General features: G+C 34.5%; 1 protein-coding gene across 2 annotated transcripts in view; it reads left to right on the top strand.

Annotated features, from left to right (window-relative positions):
* GABRG2 (gamma-aminobutyric acid type A receptor subunit gamma2) overlaps positions 1 to 22368 on the top strand; it is a 94539-nt gene that overhangs the window by 26275 nt on the left and 45896 nt on the right. For both annotated transcript variants that reach the window (XM_021672214.2, XM_021672215.2), the window contains exons 2-6: positions 121 to 272; positions 2816 to 2883; positions 4980 to 5200; positions 7913 to 7995; positions 10536 to 10673. In XM_021672214.2, the coding sequence (XP_021527889.1) occupies positions 121 to 272; positions 2816 to 2883; positions 4980 to 5200; positions 7913 to 7995; positions 10536 to 10673 (662 nt within the window). The remainder of the gene's footprint in view (positions 1 to 120; positions 273 to 2815; positions 2884 to 4979; positions 5201 to 7912; positions 7996 to 10535; positions 10674 to 22368) is intronic.

Raw genomic sequence — 22368 nt, forward strand, 5'->3', positions numbered from 1 at the left:
GAATTTCAATGTAAACATTGCTTCAATCCTGTTTTATTTCTTCTTTTCCACTGGTGGTCTGTGGATAAAAGTCAACTTGAGTGTAACCTATGTGTTTTTTGACCAGTGTTTTTTTCTTAGCTTCACTAGCCAGAAATCTGATGATGACTACGAAGATTATGCTTCTAACAAAACATGGGTGTTGACTCCAAAAGTTCCTGAGGGTGATGTCACTGTCATCTTAAACAACCTCCTGGAAGGATATGACAATAAACTTCGGCCTGATATAGGAGGTGTGTTAAAGTCTTTTGTGTTGTGCTATAGATAGGGTCACATAAAATTATCTACTTTATTAGAAAAAAAAAATCAGTGTAGTTCAAGAGCAAGGAAGACTTAAATTATACATTTTTATGTGTTGTAAAAGTAGTGTTTAAATAGTATTCAGGCCTAGGAGTGGGAGGGATGTCAGTAAGTTTAAAATGAAGACATATTATTTTCAAGTGAAGCTTGAGAGCTAGAGCTAGAAATTCAAATATTCCTAGATATCTCAGACTGAGGCTGTAGGAATAAAAGCAACAATCCCTTTATGAAGCAAGGTAAAAAAATCTCCAGAGCTTCTGTACAGCAAAAGAAACAATCATTAGAGTGCACCCGCAACCAACAGAATGGGAAAAAATTTTTTGCAATCTACCCATCTGACAAAGGGCTAATATCCAGAATCTACAAAGAACTAAAACAGATTTACAAGAAAACAAACAAACAAACAAACAAAACCATTCAAAAGTGGGTGAAGGATATGAACAGACACTTTTCAAAAGAAGACACATATGAGGCCAACAAACATATGAAAAAATGCTCATCCTCACTGATCATTAGAGAAATGCAAATCAAAACTACATTGAGATACCATCTAATGCCAGTTAGAAGGGCGATCGTTAAAATATCTGGAGACAACAGATGCTGGAGAGGATGTGGATAAATAGGAACACTTTTACACTGTTGGTGGGAGTGTAAACTAATTCAGCCATTGTGGAAGACAGTGTGGCAATTCCTCAAGGACCTAGAAATAGAAATTCTATTTGACCCAGCAATCCCAATACTGGGTAGATATCCAAAGGATTATAAGTCATTCTATTATAAAGATACATGCACACCTATGTTCATAGCAGCACTATTTACAATAGCAAAGACTTGGAACCAACCCAAATGATAGACTGGACAAGGAAAATGTGGTACATATACAACATGGAATACTATGCAGCCGTAAAAAAGATGAGTTCGTGTCTTTTGAAGGGACATGGATGAACCTGAAAACCATCATTCTCAGCAAACTGACACAAGAACAGAAAAACACCACATGTTCTCACTCATAGGCAGGTGTTGAACAATGAGAACACATAGACACAGGGAGGGGAGCATCACACACTGTGGTCTGTTGGGGGAAAATAGGGGAGGGACAGTGGGGTAGGGCAGTTGGGGAGGGATAACATGGGTAGAAATGCCAGATATAGGTGATGGGGGTATGGAGGCAGCAAACCACATTGCCATGTATGTACCTATGCAACAATCCTGCATGTTCTCCACATGTACCCCAGAACCTAAAGTGCAATAAAAAAATATATATGTATAATTAAACAAAACAATAACAGTAAAGAGAGGATATATTGTTTGCTTGTTGCTATGTAACGAACAACCACAAAATCTCAATGGCATATGACAATAAACACTTCTGTAATACTCCCCTGGAGGGTACACTAATCTAGGCTAAAGCAAGCTGGAGCTGCTTATTTAGGGCAACTATACTGTACATGTTTCTCGTTCTACTCCTGGGACCAGCAGCTAGCTAGGAAAACCATTCTCATAGCAGTAGAAAGCAGCCGATGAGTAAGTAGAAGCTCATAAAGCTGAATGCTTAGTCGTAGCACTGGCACATTCACTTTTGTCTATATATTATTAGCCAAAACCAATCAGATAGTGAAGCCCAAAGTCCAGAGGGGGAGGAATAGCCTCACCCAGGAGAAGGCAAGGATGTGAATACCAGTTATAGAGAAGAATTCAATCCACCACAGAGAGTTAGGACATGATACTTTCAAAGAAAATAAATAAAGAAGAGACTAACACTCTGGTTGTTCATTAAATGTTAAATAAAAATGGAGGCCATCCATTTGGTCATGGATATCATACTACAGATTTTTAATATCATTCATCTCTGACCAATAGGTGTATAATGGGTTTCCATATGGTTTTCTCATATTATCTATGATATCACAGTGTACAACAAATCATTAAGGAAGATTAATTTTGTGTCGGTGAGAAGTATATGAGGATAATGTGGTCATAAAAGAAATTAACAGGGAACTGTGACCCAAAAACAATTTATATTACCCATTTGATCTTTATGTCCACTTCATGTTCCTAATGCATATTTTTTTCTGAGTCATTAAGAAATTATATTTCTATATGGGTCAAGTCAGGGACATGTCCAAGTCAATTTCAGAGCTTGAAGGAATCATGGTAAAATTCAAAATATCTGAGAGAAAGATGGAGAAAAGCTAAGGGCAGCATTTTCTAATTTATTCATTTTTATGTTAGTTTTAAAAGGATAATTGGTTTCAAAACTCTACTCTGCTTGCTTATTGCAGTGCATGCTTAAAAAAGATATTTCTTTGAAAACAAAATAGTTATTCAAATGTGGCAAATTAGTAACTGGTACCAAATTAGTTATGAATAAATTACTTCTAATGTAGCTAAATAAATCTATTCTAGAAAACAAAGATTAAAACATTAAAATCGTGTACCTCTCTATGTGCACACATTTCTATGTTTCTCTTTACAGTGAAACCAACATTAATTCACACAGACATGTATGTGAATAGCATTGGTCCAGTGAACGCTATCAATATGGTGAGTTTGCAAATAAAATTCTTCGTCTATTTTATTAGCATGTTTGAGAGAAAATGTAGTGTCATGGAAATAGTAAGGAACATGCCAGCAAAAAAATTTAAGTTTAAAACTTTTGAAGTGAAAGATAGTCTTCCAGATCCTTTTTTTCTTGTAATATAAAGATAATTAAATTTTAAGTATTTTTGTCATGAGAATTAAATAGGATCATACATATATAATTAATTTGTGTCAATATGCTATGCTGTTGAAATTCAACAATCGATGTTTACTTGCCAAGTGCTACTTCCTACGAACTAAGATATAGTAATCCACTACTTATTAGAATATTAACAGTGTGAGAATGGCATAGTTTGCTTCAAATCAGAAATGTTTCTCAGACAAAATAGTGTGTCAGATGTAATAATGAAAGTAATTCTGTTCCTAATGTAACACTTTCTACCCAAATGTGAAATACAAAACTAGACTGGAGTCCATGATACAATAGAGAATGTAAAATATAGTAGAGCAGAATGGAGTACAATATAATATAATGTTACATAATATTCCATACTACACAATATTAGTACAACATGATATATTATAGTGATACTCTCACTTTAAAATGGCATTTACCAAGCTAGCAATGAAGATACTCTGCTAAGTCAGAAAGAGACATTGCTATCCCAATTGAGGTGGTACACCATCACCTGCATACTCCAAGCTAATTAAGTTTGCTTGTTTCATCATTAAACAAATTCTAACTTCTTTGTAGCTATCATTCGCAGAATCTTTAGAGTTCTTATATAAATTATAAATAACTAAGAAGTAGAAGCTATATAGGTAGTTTATTTAAATGCAGAACTGTCTTGTTTTAGGAGCAACAGTCCCCAGCACTGTTCTACAATCACACTTTGTGAAATAATGGTTTTCAGAATCAAAGTTTTTTATTCATGGCTTTTCTGGCCAAAATGCAGAATAGAAATTAATTAATTATTCTTTCTCCTGGCACATCACTAATTGGTTGATAAGGGATTTCATAAAACAGGTTCTTTTCTCATTACTTGTAGACTGTAAAAATGAAACTAAATGGTGAACAAGGGTGAAATGGCTTACCCGAGTAGAACTGTAGCTAATCACAATGACACCCAGTGGAAGGTGATGCAAGGAAAGAAAACAGAACAATGTGAATGAGGCAAGACTCAGCCTTAATGGTCTGAATTTCACACTGTATCTGCTTTTCTTTTGCTGAAGTCAAGCTCTCTCCAGTTTAGTGATATGTATACTTGATGCAAATAATTATAGTAATTTGTCACTATAGCATTTAAGAATGCATTTTGTGATAGAGATTAGCACAGTATTAGAAATCATTTTTAATTGGTTAATTTCATCTTGTTTAGAGAAAAGAACATTATAAATAAATAGTGAAAAAAAAAACCCTCTGTTTTATTGGGTGTTTGCTATCTACCAGGCATGATGCAAAGCACCTTCTGTTCATTCCCCTTTTCTATCCTAACAAGGACTATCCAGTTAGGTTCTTAAGGATCCCCATTTTAATATAGGCCCAATTGAACTTCCAGATTTCCTGCTTAGGACTTTTTCATATTCTGAACTTTGTTTCACTCTACAGCAGTGGTTCTGAACCTGGACTTTTTTTCCCCCTCAGGAGACGTTTGACTATCTCTGGAGGCAATTTTAGTTGCCATTACTTGGCAGGATTGAGGGTGGGTTTGGGGGTTGCTACTGTCATCTAACAAGTAAAGGCCAGAGTTGCTTCTAAACATTCCACAATGCACAGAACAGCCCTCATGGCAAGGAATTAGCTGGCCCAAAACAATACTGCTCTACAGACATGGAAAGTAATGGATTGTATCAAGGCTACGCTCTTTTGCCAGAAATCACTTTGACAGGTCTACTTTTTCATATAAGTATCAAACATAGCTACAAAAGATGGGTGAGATGGTAGACTCCTCAGCAAAACTCTAGCTTTCTTTTGGACTAGAAGCCAAGATAGCTTTGCTTCATATTGGCAAAGAGAACAGGAATGAAATATACTGATATTTAACAATATAATCTTACTGTGTACACATTTTCTGTTTTATCATTTTTTTAAAAAACAGGAATACACTATTGATATATTTTTCGCGCAAACGTGGTATGACAGACGTTTGAAATTTAACAGCACTATTAAAGTCCTCCGATTGAACAGCAACATGGTAGGGAAAATCTGGATTCCAGACACTTTCTTCAGAAACTCCAAAAAGGCTGATGCACACTGGATCACCACCCCCAACAGGATGCTGAGAATTTGGAATGATGGTCGAGTGCTCTACACCCTAAGGTATTCTGTTGTGAAAGGAAAGGAGTAATTGTTAGAAGAAAACAAACAAAAAAATGCAAAAATCAACGATAAGTCTTTAAAAAAAGAAACTTTAAGACTACATCAGAGTTGGCATGTTTGTTCAAATAGTATATGACATCACCACATTAGTTTTCTTCTTTCTGTTATCAATGAGTTTTTTCAAAGCACTAATTATAGGCAGAGCTTATTCCCACGATTGTTGTAAAAACTACTTTTTCTCAAAACTGACCTAAAATTTCCTTTGCCTTTCAAGATCATCTGACCTTTGTATCTATCTTGGTTTTTGTGTGTGTGCATGTCCTGGTACTTTAGAACACAAAAATTAAAACACAACTAGTCATCCTTGGGACTGCCAGCTCTTATGATTGGAAATATCCTTAGTTTGAATGAAATAGTTCCTAAAAGAGAAGTTTTGATGTGTATGTCTCCATACATCCTTCTCTTTTTAGCTTCACAATAGCAAGCACCTAGAATCTATTGTATTTCATCTCCTGGCACCCCTCTTCCCATTATGTTAATAGGCTGTTTAACTTAATTTATTGTCTATCTTGGGAGAAAGTTGAAGGAGCTATCTTTCAGCCTCTGAAATTAAATTCTGAAATTAAAATTTGAAATTAGAGTAAAATGCTACTTTAATAAAATAATGATTTTATGTCATTATCTTAGAACTTGATACATCGCATTTAAAACATTTTTACATTGAAGTTTCTCATTGGTGGGAGTACATTATTAGACAGAATAATAGATAAGTACATAGGCTTAGGAATCAGACATCGACTTTGGTTCTTAGCTCTCTGTTTTACTATCTGTATGAACTAAGGTAACTCTCCAGCATTTCTATGTAAAAGGGCTTAGGGACAGCTATCTGGTAGCAGGACATTCGGTGTTAGAAGCTTTGTTTGCATAGTAAGTATGATGTTTTTACATAGTTACTTTATTTAGAAAAATTAAGAACTGATGGAAATTATTGGGAAGGAAAGCACAGCCACGCTGTCCCACTCTGTACTATCTCTCCTCCTACCTTGACACCACAACTGAGCGGACTCTTTTACCTTTCATTTCTTTAATTTCTATAAAACAGAGATGTTTATTCTGATGTTACAGATTTGCTACAAGGACAAAATAGGGTAATAAGTAAAGTGATTAGGGTAGAGCCTGATACATAGTAAATATAGAAAATATTAAAATTATGTGTATACATTTTCAATCAAAATAAGAATACTACAATTCTAAATCTTCATATCTGAGAACGTCTAGCTTCAAAATGATTGATGTTAAATGTGCTTGCTCAACATACAAAATATAATACTTGAAAATGGCTCCAAAACCTTTATCAGTTATATCAGTTACTAGGACAAAAATAGCCACAATTCTAAAATAAGTTCATTCCATGCCTTTTATATTCATCATGGCTTTCATCAACTTAGAGATATAGTAATAACTGAATTTATTTTTATTTATTTTGAGACAGTGTCTCACTCTGTCACTCAGGGTGGAGTACAGTGGCATGATCTTAGCACACTGCAACCTCTGCCCTCCAGAGGTTCAAGTGATCTTCCCACCTCAGCCTCCTGAGTAGCTGGGACCACAAGCACATGCCACTATGCCCTGCTAAGACTTTTTTGTATTTTTTGTAGAGATGGTCTCACTGTGTTGCCCGTGTGGTCTCTTACTCCTGGGTTCAAGATATCTGCACCTCAGCCTCCCAAAGTCTGGGGATTGTAAGTGTCAGCCATAGTGTCTGGCCAATGCCTGAATTCAGAATCTAGTGGGTACAAAATTCCCCTGATACATCAGAGCTCAGTTCAGCTTTTTAAATATGAAGTCAATCATACTATATCAAATGACTTTATTGTTCTCATAACATTGTAGTCATTTTTGGACTTTTATTAATTTGTGGAATCTTGCATTAGTTAATTACTAAAGCCATCTCGAAAGTGTCACTAATGGGAGATTCAATCAAAGCTTGAATGGTTACTAGTCTATATATAGAGAAGATTTTGTTCTGGCTGTCTAAAATGAGCTATGAGTGTGTTTGTGTGTTTTTGTGCATGCCCAAAGACATTTAGAACTGTATGTATGTTTGTATCTGCAATTATATTATTTTCATTTAATAATTCCAGTTTAATTTGGAGTAAACAATTAAAATATCAAATTTAATTGTAACTTCCTTTATGAGTAAAACTAATCTTCCCTTTGAAGAGCATATAAATATACAGTAACAATGATTAAAATCTCCATCTTTGAAGGTAGATAATCCTGGGTCCAAATTTCAACTGTGCCTCCAGTTATATGACTTTGGAAGAGTTCAAGAAGAATAAATACATAATAACACTTATTAAATGAGGAAGCAATTCACTCTATCCAGTGCTTCATAGATAATTAAGGGATCAGTAATTATTAGATACATTTTAACATCAGTAATTGCTCCATTGTATCATAGAATAATACATTCTTAATTCTTTTCAATTAAAAATTATACTAATTGGATAAACTCTTAAAAATAAATTTTTAAAAATAATTTTTTTCCTGGTCTTGGTGGATTTCTTCATCAGGGAACACCTTGTGTTTTCAATCAGAATGTGAGGTTTTCTCTAGAAAACAAAAACAAATTATCATTTAAAATTGTGCAAATTTACAATTTAAAATTATGTCTAAAATCCATTTTATGTTTAATATCTTTCTACTTAGGTTGACGATTGATGCTGAGTGCCAATTACAATTGCACAACTTCCCAATGGATGAACACTCCTGCCCCTTGGAGTTCTCCAGTTGTAAGTAACATTTCCTCTATATTTGTGTCCTCCTTCATCTACAGTCTTTCTGATTGCAGTGTTAATTAATTGAAAGAAGCATAAAGAATTGCAAAGTTGTATTAAACTATGTTGTTGACTTTGATGATTTTGACCATCTATCTCATCATAATCCCAGGTTGCTCTAAGATGATTCGGGCAAAAGGACTTATTTTATTAAGAATTACAAATAGTTTCATTGAATTGCAAACTTTTAATAAAGTGGCAGGGTTGCCTAGAGCCTTTTTTTTTTTTTTTTTTTTTTTTTTTTTTGTAATGGATTGTAAGTCCAAGTCTGGACTCAATAGAGAGGGTGCAGTCGTTAATTATATATCCTCTTCCTTTTTCTCCTATGGGCCTAGGAAGGGGCTATAGCAGCACACTGCTAGTTAAGGCCTGCCCCACAGCAAAATTATTTCATTGATAAAATATATGTGAACTGCTACCTGACACACAATAAGATCAAATATAAAACCATTATTTTTTAATGTATTATTTTTATCAGATAGATAATAGAATGTGGTAAGGGGATCTATGATGATCTAACCCAGATTATGCTTTAGTAACCTTTACAGATATATCCTGCCTGAACCAAAGCCAAGCAAACCTAAATTTCCCTAAACATTTTCTTTACTATTCGTTCAGCATCTGTGAAAGGTGAATCAGCCTTTTACATTTTTTGTCTGCCAGTTGTGCATATTGGGCAAAATAAAAATCTGATTCGAGGTTTTAAAATTATGTTTGTAGAAATGTAATTTCTCCACAAGGGTGTCTGCCAAAGTTGATGACCAGAGAACTAATCACCTATTTATCACTTCATCAATACCAGAGGCAACCAGAGGAAAATTATCACTGTACATCATACTTATCCAGAAAAATTCTCATTATAAAACTTATTCCATATTTTACCAAATCCAAGAATGAAATATATTTAATTATAAAATTAAAGCTTCCCCGAACTTTAGAGAGACTAGACTTCCTTTCTTTTAATTTTCCAAGTGAGACTACTTCTTTCTTGCATCAGCTAAAACTCAAAAAACTGTTGATTTCTGTGCCATCAGATGGTCAGTTGAAAACTGTCCTCTGAACCCAAACAAACACAATTTAACACAATTCAATGTTACTTATTGCTATCAGAATAATTCAGTTACCAGCACATTCTCTGCAGAAAGTTGTCTCATATTATCATTTTTTTTTTTTTTTTTGAGGCACAGTCTTGTTCTGTTGCCTAGGCTGGAGTGTGCAGTGGTGTGATCTCAGCTTACTGCAGCCTTCACTTCTGAGGCTCAAGTGATCCTCCCACCTCAGCCTCCAGAGTAGCTGGGATTTCAGGCACATACCACCATATCCAGCTGATTTTTGTATTTTTTGAAGAGATGGGGCTTCATCATGTTGCCCAGGCTGTATGTCATCATTGTTCTCCTCAATTTTCATCACATCCTACCATAGCCCTCTCTATCCCCTGCAACAGTTCTCTAGGGACTACTTTTTTTCCCCTCTTTAATTAATGTAAAAATATAATAGATAAACCTGCATCAAAAGGAACAGAAAGGAGGAAATACGTGAGATTCTATTCCACATACTCAGTGTTCATAATCAAACTCATCTTTGATTATTGTTATTTATTATTACATTATAATTAGCAATATTAGTAGACAAATTGTTAAAACTACTTCTGGTTTTTTATTTATTTTCTTGAAAAAGTTAATTCTACAGTTGACTTCATAATAATGTTTGTCCATTCAGCAAATATACATTGACCATCAATTCCATGAGAGAAGTGCTATCATCTTCCTATAAGGGAACAGACACTTTAGGAGGAAAAACATACACTTGTCCAGAGTAGAATGTCTGGGAAATTGTACTCATAACCACTATTTTATCTCACCTCCCAGTATGATGCTCTCAATAAATATTTTCTATCCTATTAGTACAAACTCATGATATCTTCCTCTTAGCATTTCTACTTACTGCTGCTTTTAATTATGTATTTCTGTGTATATTAAAATGAAATCCTGACAAGTTGAGAAAGAAAGACAATAAATAATTGAGGTTATTTTCTTCAACTATCTTCTACTTCAAATGCATTCTTTGGAGAATTTTGAGTCTATTCTGATCTTATTATTTTCTGTTTCTATGTGACTGAAATCTTGCTCTGTGGACTGCCTTTTATTGTGATATAAGAATTCGTATTTCTACTATTTATTCTAGACTGGTCACTTCATATGCACTATTCCAGATGATGTAAACTATGCATATGCCATATATAAAGCCACATGTAGTGTAATTTCTATGTCATTTAAATGATTTTCAAAAGTCAACTTGACCTTTGTATTTTTGAATATTACTTCCCATTAGAATGGGATGTCATTGTAATTTACGTCCCCACTGCAATGCCCTTTGGTCCAAGATCTTCACCTAGCACTCACAGCCTTTATCTCAGGGTCCTGTTCATAGACGATAGTTGCCATATATGCCAATTTATAATAATTTTTAATGTGAGCTTTCCTATCTCACGGCAGATGGCTATCCACGAGAAGAAATTGTTTATCAATGGAAGCGAAGTTCTGTTGAAGTAGGTGACACAAGATCCTGGAGGCTTTATCAATTTTCTTTTGTTGGTCTAAGAAATACGACTGAAGTAGTGAAGACAACTTCTGGTAAGATGCACTTGCAAAGAATTTCAAGTGACCCTTCCAGAGTTGAAATTGTGATATACATGATTTGGAAGGTTTCTTTCTACGAATGATAATCAGAAAATTAAATGAAGTGTTTCAATTTTCTAGAGAAAATTGTAATTGAAATTCAAGTAGAATAAATATAAATATATTCTATCAATTTGAGCAAATTGGATTCAAATTGGATTAGTAAATTATTCCCTGATTTATTTAAGGAAAAATGAATACCAATTATGGAAAAAGAAAATATTTATTAGATGTACTCTTTTTTTTTTTAGAAAGTATGTTTTATATTATAGCAAAATCACCACATTTCACACAGGAAGAATGATTTTTTTACAAGTGAGCATAGTGGAAATGGATTCAGTCTCCGTTTATTAGTTTAGTATTTTAATTTTGTCCATCAGTGGATAACAGACCAAGCATTGAGTATCAGAGAGGGGTGGGTTCAAATCCCAACTGTATCATTTATGAGCTGTAGACATTGGGCAAATGTATTGGATTTCTGAGATCAGCTATTCCAGATACCTAATATGCATTTAAAAAATTGCATCACAAGGAGACCGTCTGTATGCAAAATATGAATAAAATAAAAAACTTAGAATGATAGCTGGCACTTAGTGAGCACTTGGTCAATAGTAGCTCTTACTAATATTAATTATTATTATGGGATGTGCAGGAGGCATAATATGGTCAGGAATTGAGAATTATTTTAAGATAAGCCAAAGTAAATATTTTTATATGGAATCTTGCGATTTGTAATAATATCAATTAATTGACATAAAACCCTATGCCAGGCATTTAGATATGTTTCCAGACCAGATCTGTGTCATGGGTGGCCTGTTCGAGCTCTCAGCAATGCTGCGTATATTCTCCAGGCAGATTACTCCACTATTCCTTTTAAATTTTTTTACTTTACATATGTTCAAATTTCAAATACAAACATTGTTCTCAGCTTACCATTTATTAAGATATCATTTGAAACATATTTTCAAGAGTTGAGCTGTTTTCTGTTGATTTATTCACTTACATCTGATTAGTTTCTAGAATTCATAGGACATAATTTTTTGTATACAATAATTTGGAATCAGGGCTTGTTCTACTTTATAGAGAGAAGCAAATAAAGGATCTACACAAAAATGGAAATTTATGATTCTACTTTTAAAAGAAATCATCCTCCAAATCAAAGAGATATCTGGCTATAACACTGTTTTGCACATTTGCAGCTGTCTCGTAAGGGAAGGCTCTTTTCTTTCGAAAAAAATAATCTGAAAAAATATCCTAGTAATGTTTGAGTATACTCTTTTAAAATGGCCTTCTGTTCCCTTATTTACAAGAAACTTGACCATCAAGTACTAAACAATCTTTCATTTGGTTCAAAAAGAAAGAGTTCAGAATTGCCTTAGAACTGAAGTTTCCATCTGTGAAAGAAAAAAAAAAAAACACATGTAAAATTAATCTCCAATTCTTCATGTTTCCAGAATGAGAGATTGGGCATTAAGTTCTGTTGTATATTCATATTTCTATAATTATTCCAGCACTCTAAAACAGAACCCACAAACTCATGACTAGATGATCTCTTGTTTAGTTGTTTAGAGCCTAAGAGTGGTATGAAGGCCTAATGGCGGAGACAGAAGCTTTGATTTTACGTCACAGAGCCTAACCTTACCCCTCCCCAATGTCTCATGTGGAGAATGATCCAGGGAATTTACTACCTATTGAGAGACACTTGTGGGAGAAAATCATCTACTTACTTTAAGCATAGCAAAAAGAATTAACCAGGTCCCACAAGGCTGTTAGTCTTCCCAAGGAAATCACAGCAAAACAGTACTGAGAAGGGGAATACTACATTTCACATTGAGTACCATCATGTAACTAATCTCATCAACTCCTTTGTGAGTCTTAATATTGCGGATATTCTTCACAGTTGGCCTTCTCTCCCTCTCCTAGCTCCTGCTGGTTGGTATTTTGTGTGTAATACTATTTCAATGGGCTCCTTGAAGAGAAGGGGCTGAATTGAAAATTAGTGTTGATAATCAAAAAGCAGTCTGATTTCTGTTACAGTTGATTTTTTAATAACTGGAAGTTTTTGCTTGATATTTGCTTGATTTCTGATGCTGTTCTTATCTTCAAAGCATAGCTCTGTAACTAATGAATATCTGCAAGGAAGTTACATTCACAACTTTCTTGGGAAGTTATCAGGAGCTCAATCTTAGTCAATTATAATGTGATTTTCTTTTAGACTTGTGGTAAATGTATCTCCCTTTAAGATGCTTCTTTTGTAACTGGGCAGGAATATTGCCAAATTTTGACATAACTTAGTGAAGGATTTTTCAACCTTTATTCATTCAAGCTTTGTTATATCCAAGTAGTGACTGTACTTCTAATTCCTAATTGTTTTTTCTTTAAATTGATTCATGGGGGGTTTATTGAAGTAAAATGAATTTTATTATTTTGTTTTAACTTTTATTTTAAGTTCAGGAGTACATGTACAGGTTTGTTTTATAGGTAAACTTGTGTCACGGGGGTTTGTTGTATGGATTATTTCATCACCTAGGTATTAAGCCTAGTACCCATTAGTTTTCCTGATCCTCTTCCTCCTGCCTACCTCTACCCTCTCAAAGGCCCCAGTATCTGTTATTCCCTTCTACGTGTCCATGTGTTATCATATTTAACTCCCACTTATAAGTGAGAACATGCGGTATTTGGTTTTCTTTTCCTGTGTTAGTTTGATAAGGATACTGGTTTCCAACTCCGTCTATGTTCCTTCAAAGAACATGTTTTCATTTTGTATGGTTGCATAGTATTCCTTGATACATGGTTTTTTTAGTGAAATTAACTTTTAAAGGAAATTTATATAAGGACTATCACTGGAAAACCAGGACATTTGATAAAAATGTAAGTGATGTAAAAATATGATTTAAAAACAAGTGAATACTCTTATACTTTAAGTGCATATATTTGTGTTCCCTAGACATTGAATATGTTGAAAATCAGAGAAAGAGAGAGAAAAAGATATTAGAGCTTGAGTAAAGTGCAATTTGTACCAAATCAAAACATTCTCTTTGATATTAACAGAAGAATAGAAGAAGCATTTCATAGGAAAGAATTTGCTTACCAGGTAATTTAATGCTAGGTGAGAGTCCTTGCATCCACCATCTGAATCATCTCCTTTATTATCAGTTTTATCTGTACTACAGTTGAGAAAAATATTTACCCTGTGGTAGACTGATAAGATTTGAAGAATATTTTTAATTTATTGTCAATATGCTAGAACAGATTCTGGATCCATGAGTTCTTCTTCAAACTGTAATTCCTTCCTGATTGTTCTATATCTGGTAAAAGAACCACCATTGCCCCAGTGAGCCAGGCGTGAACACTCAGAATCATGTCTCTGCCTCCCACATCTAATGAATCATGAAGGCACTTATGCTTCTGAAATATCTTGTGTAACTGTCCTCTTTTCAGTTGCCATTGCCACTGTCCCAGTTCATGATTTTGTCTGTTCTCATCTGGAATGTGTCAGTAGCTTATTAAGTTATGTGCCTGCTGTCAGTTTCTCTTATCTCCAGTCTATGCTTTTCATCTTAATTATAAAAGCTAGCACTTACTAAGCACTAACTATGTGCACCATAGCAAGGACTATGTGTAAATGATCTACTTTCTCATAACCATAGTCACACTTACTATTATTAACACAGATGGTATCACTGCAGATGAGAAAATTGAGACTTCGAAGGGTTCATTTACCTACAGGAAACAAGTGCAAGTACAGAGACAGAAACTCAAATGGTCTGCTCTGAGATTCATGCTCTTAATCACACTATTAGACTCCCATCATGCCCCAGTGAGCTCCTGATATACCCCTTTCATCATGTCTCAATAATCCAGTAGGTTCAGTTAAGCATAACTGTTTCTAGTATGTAAGAATCTGGCCTCAGGAACTTTCCAACATTGTTTTATATAATTGCCCAGCTTGTGAAAGAACTGATCTGTTAATATTTTTCTGTGTTTAACCAGTCTTACACTCACATGGAATCCTAATCTCTTTCTGTTTTGAGTGACTTCTTAATGCATCACTACCGTCTATGACTTTAAGGCTTAAATCAATGGCATCTCTTCAACAGTGCCTTCACTGATCTTAACACCAAAACAACTTGAAACAATTTTTAAGAATGTTCACCATTTGAGTTAGACAGCTCAGGTTTTAACACCAGCTTTGCCACTTACTAGTGGCGTGACTTCGTATAAATCATTTAATATATCTGAGCCCAATATCACCAGTATCAACAGGGTTGCTCCAAGGATTAAGAAAGATACTGCATTAAAAATGTGCCTGACAAATGGGAAGCACTTGGCAAATGGAAGGCAGCATTATTACTAATATTATCACTATCATTATTATTTCATTAACTCCTCCAAGAGCATTTGCACGCACCTCAAGAAAACATGATTTCTGCCTTGTGTTGATTCGGCACTCGTTTTACTCCTCAGTCCCTGACCCATTACTCCACTACATAATCTTCACAGCATAAACCTTATTTTAATCATCTCTAAGCCAGCCACCAGACTAATAGTCATCATGGACTATTAACCTGGTGGCTGGCTTAGAGATGATTACAGGTAATTGTTGAATTAATCACTCGTAACAACTATATTGATAAAACGATATATTGTTCATCAATGAAATACATAATGCAGAATGCTATTATATATATGTTCCATTGCTTATTGTGTTCTTTAAACTAGAAGAGTTTATTCTTTCTGTCATGTTGCCATGACCAGCTCATCAAATTCCATCCATAATTTTTGACTCTTTGTTCTTCCTGTTGTCATCCTGAGATATGGGCTAGAAAAGTCGACAAATGAGTTTCTTAGGGGAACCTACATTGTTGGGATCCTCATGCCATCATAATGAATCACCAAGAAATAGATCACATTTCTCCCAAATCAGAATACCATTGAATTTGTCATATCATCTTTAGCAATACATCCAAAACATTAGTGTTTCATGAAACGTCTTCATAATTATTTTTGGCATAACCATGTAAATTATTTTCTGTTTTTGTTGTTTTTAATGCCACTTTTTTTCTTAGATTTCATGTTTTAGTTATATTTTCCTGATTTTTATCACAAGGAATATATAACTAGGAAAATGAAAAATCTGTGTACCACTAAATTTATCTTCCTTTACACCAGTGACATGCAGATCACAATTTTAGAAACACCAGCTCCATGGATGAAGTTCATGTTTGTTACCTGATTTCTAAAATATTTATAATCTACTCTACATCTTTAAATGTTGTGCCTCATTTCCCATCATAATGTTTCTCTCCCTGAGATTTTCTTGATATATTACACTTATCCCAAAGTCTCTACTCCTATTTATTTTATTATTTAATACCAAGCTCAAGTCCAACCTTCTCTGCCTACATCAATATTTACATACGAATGAAATGCTTCTTTAAATAAAGAACAATAGCTTCCACCTTTCAGGATGTTTTAATTTAAATGTCCTTGGTAAACTAAGAAACATGCACAAAACTTGACTCATCACTTAGGTGATCTACTTTGGCAGAAAAAAAAGGAAAGTAAAAAAAAAAAATACAAGTTGATGCTATTGTTTTAACTAAAGACGTTGAAAGCAGGAGACAAAAAAACCTAAATGAAATAAGAGAAATAAATAACTACGGCACCAATCCTCCAGTCTCCTGTTACTCCTGAGTCTCAGTGAGTTGTGAGCCTATTTTAGTCAATACTAAATTTTTCAAACTACTTGAAGCAACGTAATATCTTAAAATAAACCAGTGGATGATTGCACGGTAATAGATTTTAATTTTATTTTTAAGCTTCAATTTAGAAAGTCAACTTTGGTCTCAGGAGAGGAAAATGTATAAATTATGTAAATCGAGCTGGGCCTGGAGCAGCCATGGGGAAGTCACTTACCCTCCCTGGGATGAAATTTCCTTATCTATAAAAGGAGTGCATTTGATTAGATGCTTCTTTAGAGTCCTTGTCCTCAGCATTTGTTCGTAATCCCTGATATAACCAAGGTTACACTGTCAATGTCCTAATGTGAGAACTATTTTCTTTATAAATGAATATTTTTCTAGAATGTTATTCCTTAATCAAGTTTTCAATATATTTTAAAAACAAGTGCAAAAATGAACTCCTTGGCATTTAGGTTTTTAATTTAGACGAAGCAGTTCTCCCCCTCCATCTGTTTTGTTCTTAGTAATATGTTATTATACACATTCAACAAAAATGTTAACCAAAAATGATAACATATTTTCTTTCCATTGTGATTCTGGAATATTAGTATATTATGTTGAAAATCGCATATTTGGGTTTTAAATTCTAAGGTTGTGTTCACATTACCTAGCCGGGAGATAGTTTTTAAGGGGTGGAAGGAGATGGTATAGACAAGTTCTGTGAAATCAAAGGAAAATTGTTTGGTTTGAAGGTGACACATGTCATTTCTGCTTATGTTCTATTGGCAAGAATTAGTTGCATATTCCCATAGAGATAAAATGAGGCTGAGAAATGTAGCTCAATTTTGGGTTAGGAAGGAACATTGGGTTTTATGACTTTCTAGCAACTATGCCATATGCACATTGATATTTTATTTCTCACATGAAGCTTCTGAGAAAGAGACTATTATTTTGCAAGACAGAAGAGGAAACTAAAGTTTAGATGGGCCAACTTATTTGTTTAAGGTTATTCAGTGGGTAGAGTTTTTTTATTCAGATCCAGAAATTTACTCCATAAAGAGATGAATTAAAATAAAAACTATTCCTAAGCTTGATAATAGCTACTTTTACAGAAACATGGAACAACGAAGTATTAGCACTTGATATGATAGCCATATATATGAATCAACAATATGTTAACCTGTAGGAATAGCAATTATATTTAGATATAGCAAAAGTATCAAGTGAGAAACTTAATTTAGCAATTACATCCTTTCATTTTTCATAAAAGTTATTTACTGCTTATAGGATGTGAGCATTAGTCACTAGTTAAGTGGACCTACACATGACCATTCAAATCCGGCTTTAACTCAGAAACTGTTGAATCTAGTGTATTTGTGAAAACTTGTTCTTTGAAAAAAAAAATTCCATTTGAGAGAATATATAATAAATGATTTGCATGATGACTATTTATAATAAATTTAAAAATTAATGTTTTTTAACAATATCAAAACCAACCAGCTCTAAAAGCATTTTTAAAATCCAAGTTGTTGGTATTTTCTAACTCAACTGAAAATCCTATTTAGCTATATTTAAGAGACACTTACATCAGTGTGACTGACATAACTAATATATCTCTCCGAAAAAGCTGCTGCCCCAAAATAAATTTAAAACAATTTTTTTTGAAAACGCAAAAATGTGAGTGAGAGAATGAAGACTGAGCCTACAGAGATGATACTCCACACACGAACTCATTGAAGATTGTTTTCGCCCTATTTGATGTAAGAGAGTGATTCCTTCATCTTATTTTTCCAGTTTCAGAAAATAATGCTATTCGGCATTGCAGATAAGCACTTTTAAGCATATCACTGACTGGAAAGTACAGCAAATAGCAATGAGGAAAATAATGTATTCTTTTTACAATATTTTACCTTCTTTTTTTATAAAGGAGATTTTTATGAAGGCCATAACATTGTGTTGCACAACATTCTAGAAAAGAATTTGCGGGGCATACAGATTAGGGGCTGACTAGAGCTTACTTACCATTCTCACCTGCCATTCAATGTAGTTCATTTAAAAGACCAAGAACATCTAATTTTAGTAGTACATCCAGCAAAACAGAAACAGATAGTAAAACCCCAAGGAAAAAGGATTGACCAATATGTTAACCATGATTTACAGTGTCATTTTTTGTTTGCTTTTATTTATTTATTTGTTTGTTTGTTTATTGAGACAAAGTCTTGCTCTGTAACCCAGGCTGGAGTGCATTACCAAGATCTCAGCTCACTGCAACCTCTGCCTCCTGGGTTCAAGAGATTCATGCCTCAGCCTCTAGAGTAGCTGGGATTACAGGTGCACAGCCACCATGCCTGGCTAATTTTTGTATTTTTAGTAGAGATGGGGTTTCACCATATTGGCCATGCTGGTCTCAAACTCCTGACCTCAAGTGATCCACCTGCCAGGGACTACAGGTGTGAACCACCGTGCCTGGCCTGGTTTGCAGTTTTTTTTTTTTCTTTTTCTTTTCTTTTTATTTCTTTCTTTTTTCTTTTCTTTTCTTTTCTTTTTTTTTTTTTTTTTTTTTTTGAGACTGATTTCTTGCTCTGTTGCCCAGGCTGGAGTACAATGGTATGGTCTCAGCTCACTGCAAACTCCGTCGCCCAGGTTCATGTGATTTTTGTATTTTTTAGCAGAGGCAGGATTTCACCATGTTGACAAGATCAGGAGTCTTGAACTCCTGATCTTGTGATCTGCCTACCCTCACCTCCCAAAGTGGTAAGATACAGGTGTGAGCCACCATGCTCGGCCTGCTTTTATATATGGGTATCTCTGCTGTTCAAGAAATTGACAGTGCTTTACATTTAACATAGAAAACACATTATAGAGGTCTAATTTTTCACATTTTTCTGTTTTCCAATTTATCCACTCCAAAATTAATTACTCTGTAGTACGCCATGTTCCAGAATGATGACAAGAAAATACACTAAAAAGTTATATTTTCTTAAAATTAGTTCTTCTTCTGTGTCCACCACAAACCTAATTGTTTTGCCCATAACCACCTCACTACCAGCTTTATAAGATGATATCTTTCTTTAGAAACACTGAAGTACAATAAATAAGTTACATTGCTGACAAGAATCAAAGATGAAAGCTTCCGTTTAGACAAGTCAGTTTACTGGATTAGTTGCCAAACATGATTTCTAATTTCATTATACTCACATGACTAAAGGCACCATGTACCTTGATTGTCATCATTACATCTATTGTTCACTGCTAAGTGGTGGAGAGCTATGTAGTATAAAAGGCAATGTGTAATTCATGAACTGTGTAATGGCTCCTGGTTAAAGAGGTAATGCAGTGAAACCCCTTCTCTACTAACAATACAAAAAATTAGCTGGGCATAGTGGTGCGTGCCTGTAATCCCAGCTACTCAGGAGGCTGAGGCAGGAGAATTGCCTGAACCCAGAAGGCGGAGGTTGCGGTGAGCCAAGATCGCGCCATTGCACTCCAGCCTGGGTAACAAGAGCGAAACTCCGTCTCAAAAAAAAAAAAGAGGTAATGCAATCATGGACACCAATTGTAATCGCCTAATGATCACATTCCCTTATGGGTGGTTTCCTGTTACCAGTATTAGTGACTAAGAGTGGAGTAGGATTGGTACAAAAATGAAATTTTAGGGCTAAATCTTAAAGATCAAGCTGAGTTGTAATTTCACTTACCGGGAAATTACTCCAAAGAGGTAAAGTCAGAGCTTCCGAATTGGTTGCCAATTATCTGACTCCTGCCTATAGAATGGGTCTTTAGGATGGTCAGAGTTAAATTTTATTTTATTTATCAGCTAATATTAAACAACAGAGAATTTTCATGGAAATGTAAAACATTTTTATATCTTAAATATCTGGGAAAGCCCTCACCTCCATGTAAAAATATTTATGTTGAGCTAAATTATCACCTGTCTCAACATGTGGGTCATACAATCTCCAGTTTACCAAAGTCTCTACCACTCCCTGTCCAATTTTCAGAATTGTGTTTTCTACTTGAGCCACTGTTTTCATATTTTGGAAAGCAATGTGTATGTGTATCTCGATGAAAATGGGGAAAATTAAAGATCAGTCTCAAAATGAGAGTGCATATGTACCTGTAGAGATGAAGAATATTATTTTATATTTTAGAGGCAAACAGGATTTTTCTATCACAAAATGACACTCTAAAAAATGAATGTTAAAACCATGACTCAATCAAGGTTTGACTGAAGAAAAAATATTAGGTGAATTGCAAAGAAGTGCCAGAATCTTGTCAATCTAGGTCTTACCTTCTTTTGACATTCTGCTACTGGGCTTATGTATCATAAATATCTAGCATAAGTAATCTTAAGTTTATTCAGTTTATCTCTACTATCCACTTTCATGGAAGACGGATTTTGAATAAAAATAAAATTGTGAAGTTCTGTATATGGACATCTGTGCCTGTAGTCTTTGCTGTCTTTTAGTCAGTTTTTCAACTCACATGTAAGCAGCCAAAAGCTTTGTTGCGATTCTGCTTTGTTGCCATTTTATTGCACATTAGCAGTCTTGCATTGTCAATCAAATTGATACTTTGTCCTTTTGTGATTTTCCGAAGATCTACCCAGTTCAAGTTCTGCAATAAAACCCTATTCTTCACTTACTTTGATAAAATGAGGCAGCTGCATATAGAGCTGTACGTACAGTATGATTCCTATTTAAAGGTTTCCATTTTGGTTGTGTTATCCTGCAGCTGAATGACCTTAAGGAAGTCATTTCTCTTTAAACCTGTAATTTCTTTGTCTCAAAATATATAAAAATCAGACTAGACTGATTTTGAAGGTCTACTTCACTCTTAGAACACTGTGTCATATTTCCTGCTGTTTAACATCTCTGTGATAGGGCAAACATCTGGTGGGTGTTTGTGTTCTCTATGTCCCCCAGAATTCCTAATGAAACTTTTATCATGTTTTCTTATTATGTCACATTCAGAAATTAACAGATCTACTTTGTCAGTCACATGTGGAGATCTTGGGTGAAGGAAGGGGCCCAGGGTGTTGCCGTGGAGATGGCTGATAAGTTAGCTAAGGTCTAATAAAGTGAATTCAGCATGGAAACATAGATCTGCTGTGAGTGGGAGGAGCAAGGGTGAATGCTAACTGAATTTACTGTGGATGAGAAATTGGGGATGGGATGAAGGTAGGATGGTGGTTGTGACAAGGCCTTCAGAGGGGAAGGAATAGATACTCAGGTCTTCAAACAAGAAGACTTGCAATCAAGAGTGCATAAAAGGACCTTAATGTATTAGCTTATTATTTTGTTTTTACTATCTTAATTGTATAAATTGGTTGAATATGTATAGTGCTGTGACTCAGCAGTCAAAATAATAATGACACTACTACCTCTAAATAATAGTAATGATAGTAATAAGATACGCTAACATTTTGAAGCTCTTTCTACACATCATCTCATTCGTTTTTCACAGCCATTCTATAATGTGATTCTCATTTTCCAGATGAAATTATCAGGTAAAACCAACCTTACAGAAAAGTTTACAGAAAGGGTAAGAACCTTGTTCAATATCATGGTGTAAGTTACTGAATAAACACTCACCTTTCCTGACTGACAGTCTGATTGCAATCCAATGATGAATTAAACACCAAGTTTTGTGTGTGTGTCTGTGTATGTGTGTGTGTGTGTTTCCAGAAAGACTTACTCTTGGCCTTATTTCTTTATCTAGTGTGTAATTTGTGTTCCTGTTATTGTTTTGATATCTATCTATCTATCATCGTCATCTATTCTTTATCAATTTATCTAAAGGTGATTGCATATAAGTATGGTAGAATCAGTCTGTATTTATCATCTTAATCTAGATTATGCTATGATAGCAAATAATCCTCAAAATCTCAGTGGTTTAAAGTAAGAAAAAAAGTTTACATTGCACATATTGTTCTCCCTCCTGTGTTTCTACGTTCTGTGGCACAT

The sequence above is a fragment of the Aotus nancymaae genome, unplaced genomic scaffold, assembly GCF_030222135.1.
Source record: "Aotus nancymaae isolate 86718 unplaced genomic scaffold, 86718_ANA_hifiasm-v0.15.2.pri h1tg000015l_0, whole genome shotgun sequence".
NCBI lineage: Eukaryota > Metazoa > Chordata > Mammalia > Primates > Aotidae > Aotus > Aotus nancymaae.